General features: G+C 41.8%; 1 protein-coding gene across 3 annotated transcripts; it reads right to left on the bottom strand.

The window, feature by feature from the left end:
* Positions 1 to 3,170: 3,170 nt before the first annotated feature.
* Positions 3,171 to 9,703, bottom strand: LOC139360705 (X antigen family member 1-like). 3 transcript variants are annotated; one of them, XM_071088543.1, is made up of 4 exons: positions 9,555 to 9,703; positions 7,973 to 8,090; positions 5,885 to 6,011; positions 3,171 to 3,284 (listed from the first exon to the last, which is right to left on the bottom strand). In XM_071088543.1, the coding sequence occupies exons 2-4, from the start codon at positions 8,066 to 8,068 to the stop codon at positions 3,262 to 3,264; spliced, it is 246 nt and encodes an 81-aa protein (XP_070944644.1). In that variant the 5' UTR covers positions 8,069 to 8,090; positions 9,555 to 9,703; the 3' UTR covers positions 3,171 to 3,261. The 3 variants fall into 3 exon arrangements, with proteins under 3 accessions (XP_070944644.1, XP_070944646.1, XP_070944645.1); XM_071088545.1 differs by lacking the exon at positions 9,555 to 9,703 and adding an exon at positions 9,231 to 9,374; XM_071088544.1 differs by lacking the exon at positions 9,555 to 9,703 and adding an exon at positions 9,175 to 9,333.
* Positions 9,704 to 10,339: the final 636 nt, after the last annotated feature.

The following is a 10,339-nucleotide window of genomic DNA, read 5'->3' as shown; positions in this document are numbered from 1 at the left end:
TTATTTTTTAGATAGGGGTCTCACTGTGTTGCCCATGCTGGTCTCAATTTCCTGGGCTCAAACGATCCTCCCACCTTGGCCAGTTTTATAAATGCTTCCAATAAATGTAATAGAACAAATTCTTCTGAAGACTAAATACATTCACACCTGTTTACTTTTTTCTTTTTCGGTTGTGATACTTCACATTTAAATCTCTGGACTGGTAACTGATTCCCCTGAATATATTGTAGGTCATTCAGACAGTGTATGTTTCAGAAATAGCCATAGATTCTGATTGTAGGCTCTCGGCTCAGTTCTGACCAGAAAACAAGTCCTGCCAGTCTCCTACCTCAAATATATGTTCGTATATTGACCTGATCCCTGGGACAAGCTTCCCAGACTGAAACCATGGTATCACAAAGCTGGATGCTTTCTTGAGGGGATAGAGTTACATCCATATTTTCAATCCTTGTGTAAATAAATTAATTAATGGATGAAATGATGTATGCCATAATGCGAAGCAGAATAACAGGTATTTGATTAAATACGTCACCAAATTTTGCTTTTATAGATCTGATCGTAATTATTTCAGTCTTTGTGGGTCATGTAGTTTCTGTGGCATATTGTTCTGTTTTTTAGAAATAATACTTTTAAATGGAAAAAAAATCCTTATCTCAATGGCTATGCAAAACAAGTCATGGGCTGTATTTAGATCTCAAACCATAGTCAGCTAGCCCCTGGATTATGTTTTACTTCATATATTTAAATGCTGTATTTTTGTACCAGTACTCAAAATATTAACAAAGGAGAATTCCACCACCAGGTAAGATTTAGAAAGCCTCAAGAGAAAGTCACTTTAGCCCTGAAAATGAGAAAAAGCCTCATAATCTATAGCATTATCTTTTGTTTTGCTTTGTTTTTAGATCATGAGAGACCGGAGGTAATAAGGCAGCCATGGGAACCGATACAAAAGAGTGACTAGTCCCTCTGAGGAGGGATGACACACAAAAACTACGCCACCTCTGGCAGAGCATGTGTGGAAGAAGTGACAGCCATAACAGGGGGCAAGAAGAAAACCACTGAAAATGTAACAAATTCATTAAGTTCAAACACAGGCATTTGAGAGAGCTGCAATCCTGGGAAGTCTCACACAACAGTGGAATTCACGTTCACAGACAGAAAGAGATCCTGTCTCAGAAAACAGAGTCAGAGTCTATAAGACTGGATAAAAAGCAAGAACAAAAATAAGAGATGCTGGTGAGTTTGTGTAGAAAAGGCAACGCTTACACCTGTTAGTTGGAGTATAAATTAGTTCAACCATTGTGGAAAGGAGTGTGGCAATTCCTCGCGGACTTAAGAACAGAAATACCATTTGGCCCTGCAGTCCCATTGCTGGGACTGTACCCAAAGGTACAGTCCCTCCCTCCCTCCCTCCCTCCCTCCGTTCCTTTCTCCCTCGCTCCCTCGTCTCTCACTCTTTCTCTTTTTCTTTTTCTCTTTTCCTTCCTTCCTTTTTTTTTTTTTTTTTTTTTTAATGGAGTTTCACTCTTTATTTTCCAGACTGGAGTACAATGGCCCGATCTCAGATCACTGGAAATCTCCGCCTCCTGGGTTCAAGTGATTCTCCTGCCTCGACCTCCCCAGTAGTTGAGATTTATATGCATACACCACCACACCTGGCTAATTTTTGTATTTTCAGTAGAGATGGGGTTTCACCATGTTGGCCAGGCTGGTCTCATACTCCTGATATCAGGTGATCCACCCACATAACACGCAGCAAAGGTTTTCAGCCCACACTGCAGACATTCAGTTGCTTTTGTCACACCTCGGTTATTTAGAAATTAACTTCAGAATGTATACCGTGGGTGACACCAGCTACACTGCTATTAAATTAACATATTTAAATCAAATATTTATTTTCTGAATTCAAATGTATTTTAAAAGCTGACATTCTTACTTAAAATTCAAAAGCAGGTTATCACACACTAGAAATGTAGCTGTAAGGAAAAATGAAATGAAAACGTTTGAAATCTAAAGGAAAAAAAGAAATCTAAGTAGGAAACCAAATTTATCTGCATGTAAAGCCTGCTTGATGTTATTTCCTTTATTTTTCATAGCAGGTAGTTTTCGTGTACATATTGTAATTTCTACTTTAGAAACGGAAAAACAGTCCCAAAGGGTGTAAGTATCTTGCCCACCATATCAAGGGCACTGTGTGAGAGGCAGGATGGAAACCCATGGCTGCTTATGCCATAGCCTCTAAAGAGACAGTGTAGGTAGGACCCAAGTCATCTTGCTTCAGCAAGTTGCCCTGGTTGCTTGACCCTTTCTTCTACCTAGGCCCTAATTCTCTCATCTAGCTCCATAGCCCAGGGACTTCTCACATGTTCTGTGGCAAGCGGGATACCCTAGGAAAGGAAGCAGATGAGGAGACACAGCATGAGGTTTGGGGGAAGGGGCAGGGAGCTTCTGTGCCCACTAGGGGCGTGCTGCCCTCCATATATTCAGCTAGCCAGAAGCTCTCTGAATCCCGTCCTTTTGGTTTTGATGGAGGGTTTCATTATGTAGGTGTAGATTAAACTGTTGTCCTGCCATTGGGGATGAATCTAACTTTCTGCCCCTCTCCCTTCCTGAAGGTCGAGCAGGGGGCTGAAAGTCCCAACACTCTTATTCCCCAGCCTAGAGCTACCTAGGTGCTGCCAGCAACTCACTGGCATACAAAAAGACACCACTTTGTGGAGATTCTAAAAATTGTAGGAGTTGTGTGCCAGGAAGCAGGGTCTAGGACCAAATATGTATTTCATAATATCACCCCTGTGCACACCAGCTCAATCAGAATACAAAATTTCAAAATGACATATTTTTTTTTAAATAGACTCTCTATCTCAAAAAAATAATAATAATAACCTCTTCCTGGACCTCCTGGGCTCAAGGTATCCTCCATCCTTTGGCACTAGAGTAGCTGGGAAGGCAGCTACATAGAGACGTGCATACATTATGCATTCACTCTTTTATTTTTGTAGAGAGTCTTGTTCTGTTGCCCCATGTGGTCTCAAACTGCTGAGCTCAAGCAATCCTCCTGCCTCAGCATCCCAAAGTGCTGGGATTACAGGCGTGGGAAACCACACCCAGCCACGATTTTCAATATTATCAAATACCTGGGAAGGAAGTGAACAAAAGATGAGCAGGCCTTCTTTGGTGAAAGCTGCAAAACTTTATTGAGATAGTTTAAGTCAAATATCTAATATAAAACCGGTTTGTGTTGTTTCAGCTTTTCTTCATTTAAACTTGTGGTTGCCCTTCACCTGTAACAGAAACATAACAGGTGGGAACATTACTAGCAGAACTGTGTTTAGATGACATTAAGGATATGGAAAAGACACCAGAGTTTTAGTTTTCTACAATGGACAAAAACAGAAGCCTAAGAGTCACCCTTTTGCTTACATTCAGGTAGACCTCTGTAGAGACTTTGACAATAGTCATCCAAGCAGATGCATTAAAGATATTTTTCAAACACACCTTGCTTTCTAGTGCTACAAGGAAAGCAAGACAGTCCGAGGTCCAAACACATTAAATGAAGTGAACCCACTAAAGAGAGGTTTAAAGTAGAAAGCAAACATTGTGCATAGTTTTACTCAAAATATCAGCGCCACACAAAAATCCTAAGAAACAAAAAAGGAATTTATGAAAAATGTATAATTTTTGGCAAACACTCTTTTACTATTCTGACTTGAATCTGCGGTCTGGATGCCAAATGGGCTCCTGGAAACGGTCTGAGTAGTACCTTGAAAGAAAACGGTTAATGTCACCTTAGGAACTGCGTAAGTGAAGTGAATAGAAAGGCCAGCATTGCATTTGTTTTTACTCTATTGTGCAGAAGGGCAAACACATTTATTTGGGCTCGTTCACCCTTCTGTGGTTTGTAAGGTACAGTAACCTTTTATACCCAGTTTTCTCCTACCGTGATGTCAACATGAATCATGCCTCTTTTTACACTTGAAAGTATTCCCATTTGTACAATTAAGTATGTGGTCGCATTACTCTTAAGCTATTACTATCAGTTTTGTCATCAACATGTGATAGCGTTATGAACCGTGTCACACATGAAAAAATGGAGGGATACAGAAATGGAAAACAAGAGTAGGACAGCTGAAAAAGCCAAAATTTATTTCTAAAACTAAATGTTTTTTTGAGGGACAACTGGAATATTTCACAGTTTCTTCCACAGGCTTTGGGATGCTTAGATAAATAGGTATTCGAGAAATAAATAATGTATGCCTTCCTAGCTTATCAACCATTTCATCCATGCTCTGAAAATATTAGTGTTCAAGATTGTAGTCACTTTCAATAATGCCCTATATTAAATCACTCTGTCTTGTTCATATTCCATGTCGTGCTTTTTCCATTTTCTTCAAGATTGTGTAAACAACCGAATACTCTATTTATAGCTAAATTTCAAAACAACAATCTTTTAAATTTATGACATTTCAACTGCTTTTCCTTTTACTAATGATTCGTACCTGTCTTTTGTGCACTACCTCTTTGTTTTTCCTTTAAGTTTATTCTGTGGCTCTTTCATCGTTATTTCATAGTATTCTTTTCCTTTATCATGGAATGCGCTGTTTATTTTAATAAGATGTGCATTTAAAGCTATGATCTCCCTAAGAATACAACTGAGGCTTGTTCGTTGGGCTCCTGGAAAAAGTCTGAGAACTATCTTTTAATGTAAATAGTGTAATGGAATGGTTCAGCAGAGTAGAGTAAAAATATGTAGGTAATTTCTCCCTTAAACATAGGGTGCTTCCTTTAGCTTCAAGAGGTATTGTAATTAACAGTCACCAATTTGGAAACTACGTGTAAAACACAATTACGTCAACTACTCAGGATTCAGCACCCTGCTGTTGTTGAACTTCAAACCCTATCGGCTAATGTCTCAAGGCAGAAACCTGTAATATGTAACCTATGCTATGGTTAGAGGTGACTCTACTATATGAGTCTTCAACCTAATTACACGGAGTAGCTCGTGAAGACTGACAGGAGGGCAGGGGCCATGCTTAGCAGAAGCATCTTACACCCACCTTGAGCATCACTGACCTACATGCATTCTCCCTACTTCACTGGCCACAGAAACCTGATGATCTCTTGCCATTTTATCATTCAGTCATTCAAGGCTTCACTGAGGGAAGACTTTAAAACACAGTTATTCTTTAAGAGCCAGAGAATTCAGAATTTGACAAAATCCAAGAACACTCATACAGGACTCCATACAGGAAAACAAACATCAAGCAGAGTGCCCACTCATTTTCTTAGGAACCATGAATCTCAACTCAGACATTATAATTGGACGGAAGCTGACTGTTATGAAAAACAAATCATGAAAATCAGAATATCTTGGTCTTCTATCCAACAGGACCAGAGCATGTGGAAATCAGCAATGAAATGGATTTTAATCTATCTGATGTGCATCCATTCTTTTCAATGAGAGCAAGGATGCGTGTGGAATTTATACGATTCATCCAGAGTCTCACAAATTATGGTAGAGCTGGTACTAGAATCTGCTTCAGGGCTCAGCATACTTCACACAAACTCTTATTACAAATGCATTATGTATTTGCTAAAAGCAGAAATTAGAAAAGAATCTGAAAATGTTAGCTGTGGGTTACACACCACCCTAAGAAAATGCTGCCATGTTTGATGATTCAATATGGCTTTCACCCAATTTGTTTCTGTATCTCATAGTGTTTAAGTCTTGCAATCTGGCATTTGGGTCTGAACGGCGTTTCAAAGAAAGTTTGAATTTGCACTGTGTTTTGAAGACAGCAGTAATGTTATCCCTCTAATATCACAAGTATAATATTCTATAAATGAGTAAGCACATAACTTTGCATCTTGTTGGATAACATACCTGCTTCTGGCATTTTACAGTGTTCTCCTTTGGGTATAATCTTCACCTTGATGCCAGCACCCAAATCCAGATTTAACCCCGGTCTTTGACTCACGCAGCTCTTGCAGATCACCTTCCATGTCACGCACTTCAAAATACAAAGGATATCGATTTAAGCATTCTGACATGAAATATAAATAAGGAAATGATGATATTCTTTTCCTTAGCGTTATGAAATAAAGCCTGAGCCGGGCGTAGTGGCTCATGCCTGTAATCTCAGCACTTTGGGAGGCCGATGTCGCTTGAACCCAACAGCTGGAGGTGGCAGTGAGTCAAGACCATGCCACAGCAATCCAGACTGGCTGACAGATGACGCTCTGCCACATTAAAAAGAAAAAGGAAGAAAGAAAGAAAAGAAAAAGAAAAAATCTCTGTCAGTTAGTGTGGTAATGAATGTCGTGCAAAGATGATACACCTTTGTTTCCCTGTTTTATGATATTTTATTGTTTTCTGAGTCAGGGTCTCACTCTTTCGTCCAGGCTGGAGTGCTGTGGCACAATCAAGGCCCAGTGTGAGCCCAACCTCTCAGGCTCAACAGAACCTCCTGTCTCAGCCTCCGCAGTGGCTGAGCATATGGGTGCACCCCACCACCAAGGCTAATTTCTCTTTGTTTGTTTTGTTTGAGACAGGACTTCTCAGTGTTGTCCAGGCTGGTCTTCAACTCCTGGGATCAAGGGATTTGCCCAACTCAGCCTCCCAAAATTTTGGGATTACAGTCGTGAGCTCCTGGCCCAATGTCTTATTTTGAATACAATCTAAGAATAACTCACATTACACGTAAATTTCCCGCACTTTACCATTGTGTATTATGAACAGCAAGTGTCAACTATCTATGAAATCTGAAGTCAGCTGCACGAATGCCACTTTAATCATAAGTGAAACGTAATTTTCCGAAGAATTAGATCAATGTTTTGGTGGGCCTCTGACAAATTCTACAGTTGTGACACCCATCCCTTGTTGAGGTAACTTGGAAATTGTTTGGGTAGTTAATCAACGTTGTGGTATGCTTAGGATCAAGAACCTTATATGTAACTTTACAAAAATGAATCCCATTTAGAATAATATACCAAAAGTAACAGAAAAAATCATTGTCTTGCAGTGAGACTACAGAAAGTAGGCCCAAATTCAGTCAATGTTTAGCTTGAAAATGCTACCTGTTGGAGATACGTTTTCTGTTTCAGGATAATCTTAACCTACTTTGACTTTTGTAATTATGAATGTATTTAAACAACTGTTAAAACCCCCTTGAAATCACACTAATATAGCTCCCTGTATACCAGTGTCCGGAATTTTCCAACTTTTGTCCAATATACAGTCAAAAGCACCAATCAAAGGAAACAGTGGCTATCATTCATTGAGCTCTTTTCTGGAGTTAATGCCCTGCTTCACTGAACTGTTTTGTCCTGAGCCAATACTGAAGTACCTTACAGCACAGACACAATTGAGTGCTATACATGTTAGGCAAACTGCTCACTTTTTATTATTACAACATGGATTGTAGGAAGAACACAAACCTTTGAACAAAATATGAATTCCTTCTCCATGAGTCAAGTGTTCTTTGCAAGCCTCAATCTCTGAGCCTCAGTTTTCTTATTTATACAATGGGGCTAACATCCCTTTGCAAAGGGGCCTTTTCCATGGTCTTATAAGTTCGGGTTACTTCACACTCTACACACATTTAACGGGTGCTTACAATACTGTGGAGACCATGGCTGAGAAGATCATACACCAACATTCTAAGAAGATCAAATTAAACTAGTGAAATAATGTACATTTTTATACAACAAATTAAATGGTTTCAAGTGACTTAGTAAGGACTGTATTTTCAAGCACACAAATCCATCTCGAAGAATAAAATAAGATTCCTTATATCCAGGGACAGCATGAAGCTGCAAACTATACTCTCCCCTTTCCTGCCAACATTGGGCAAATGTTTGGTATCTTTTCCTATTGTTCTCCTTCCTCCTGTTACTGCTCATGGCATAGACCATGACGCACACATAGACCTTTTCCCGCCCCATAGACATGCTTTCTTTCCCTTCCCAGCACCTTGGATCTCAGCTCTATCCTGATCTTCTTCTGTCTCCTGAACAGGTGTAGGATCCCGACTTTCAGCTGCTGGTTCTTCTTCTTGGGGCTCTCCATTACTGGGCTCCTGGGACTGGCTCTGTGTGTATGTGTTTCAGTGGGTGTGTGCAGATAAAAAGTTTTGCTATTAATACAGGTCAATAATATAAATATGCAGAATACATAGATACTTCTTATCATAAGTACGTCTAGAGGCATTTCTCCAACACTACCCCGTATACCTATTCTTCATAACATTATTCTTTCCTCAGAGAGGTTACTCAAAGATAGATATCCTCAAGGACTTTGGAAGCCATTTTAGTCTATGTTGGGATGAATGAGTGTAATCTGTTCTGAATAAGCATGAGGAGGAAGTTGTGGACAAAATCTGGGCACACACGATCATCCATCCACACAAAACCCAAATATCATCCTCTGGACTAATCTTTCCTTCATGGGATGCCATGATCATTTTTTGTCAACATGGGAGACAATTATGAATGGGAGGCCATAAACAACGGACTCCCATTCTGATAGTCCAACAACACTATCAGAAAAATAACTTTCTGCTAAGAGAAAACATCGAATGTTAAGACATTCATAAGCAGAGGCACAATGAACTCAGGAGGTTATGAACTTCTTCTTGGTATAGGCCTATATGTTTATCTTCCTCATCAACACGTATTTCACTCTCCAAGCAGAATACTGTGATTGGCAAAATGCACTTCACAGGACAACTAGATTCCACCACTTTCATGGTCAAATGTTAACTTGGTCTTTTTTTTTTTTTTAATTTAGAAATACTCTGAAAATCCCAGGGCAAGTATGAGTGTGTGCAACTTTTGAAACGAATGCTTGCAAAGTCGCTTAAGTAGGTCTAGCTGGCGGAGCAATGTCTTAAGGCTCCCGGCAGAAAACACAGGGTCTTTCCCATGGGGCTGGTTTCCCAAATGGACACTCCATCAGGGAGACAAGTAGGAAATTACAGCTAGAGAATTAAAATTGAAGTGATGGCGAATTTTGTCACATAATGATTTGCTAGGCCCCTCGTCCCCACCCCGACCCAAATCACTTTTTTAGGAACTCAGAGCCCCACCCATTGGAATCTCCACAGTGGAGTTGAGAATTTGCTACAAAGTAGTGGTCACTCCTCAAAGGACACCTGTGCCAGGCAGTCTACAGACCTCGGGGCTGCAGTCACTAGCCCGCAGCGTTCCCGGTCTCCAGGACCCTTCCATACCGCTCATGCCATCCCTCCCCTGGTCCCGTCTGGGGAGTCTGGAATCTTCTGTCGGGGTTACAGGTTCATCTGGGACTCGGATACCTCCACCAGCAGCACCCCAGCATCGCCCCAGCTTCACCTGAGCCCCTCCACTCCTCAGCCTGCCTTCCTCCCTAGTTATGGCCATGACAAGACAATGGGTGCAGCGTCGCATGAAAGGGACGACAACTTCGAGGCCCTTCTCACCCTGAGTCACCAAACATGCGACCCTCCGGAAGCCCGCTGGTTCCTCCTCACTCTCGCTCACACTTCACTCCCAGTTGGATCGGCCTGTGAACCTACCCGCTGTGTCTCAGTAGGAGAGAAAGAATCCAGACCTCACGGACCCCAGCTGCTGGCTCACAGCTCCGCGGAGTTCCCCAGACTGGCTAACGGGCCGATGGGAAGACGCCCAGTGAACATGCGCATGGAGGCGGGCACTAAAGGAGCATGCGCAGTGAGGTCCCCTCGTGCCTTAAGGGTTGTGGTGCCCCTCCTTATCCCGCCTGGTCCTGTCCTGTGCTCCCCTTTAGGTCCCCATTAATGACTTTGGAATCACTCCTCTCTGTGTGTGAGTTGCCCCCCACCCAGGATTCAAATACCTCAAATAATGTCAGCTTTCTAAACTCACCCCATGGCCGGGCACAGTGGCTCACCCCTGTAATCCCAGCACTTTGGGGGGCCAAGGCGGGTGGATCATGAGGCCAAGAGATCGAGACCATCCTGGTCAACATGGTGAAACCCCGTCTCTACTGAAAATACAAAAATTAGCTGGGTGTGGTTACGTGGGCCTGTACTCCCCGCTACTCAGAAGGCTGAGGCAGGAGAATCGCTTGAACCCGGGAGGCGGAGGTTGCAGTGAACCAAGATTGCGCCACTGCCCTCCAGCCTGGTGACAGAGCAAGACTCCGTGAAAACAAACAAACAAACAGACAGACAAAACAAACAAACAAAAAACTCACTCCATGTTCACCGGACCCTCCTCTGCTGTCCTCTATGGCCCTCCTTCTTCCCAGGCCCGGGACCCCACAACAGCATGGCCATCGCTGAGGTTTAGTAGAAAGATGACGACCTCAGAGGCCATGGAC

Source organism: Macaca nemestrina, chromosome X (genome assembly GCF_043159975.1).
Source record: "Macaca nemestrina isolate mMacNem1 chromosome X, mMacNem.hap1, whole genome shotgun sequence".
Classification (NCBI taxonomy): domain Eukaryota; kingdom Metazoa; phylum Chordata; class Mammalia; order Primates; family Cercopithecidae; genus Macaca; species Macaca nemestrina.
The sequence above is the reverse complement of the archived record's forward strand: the minus strand, read 5'-3'. Positions and strand labels throughout refer to the sequence as shown.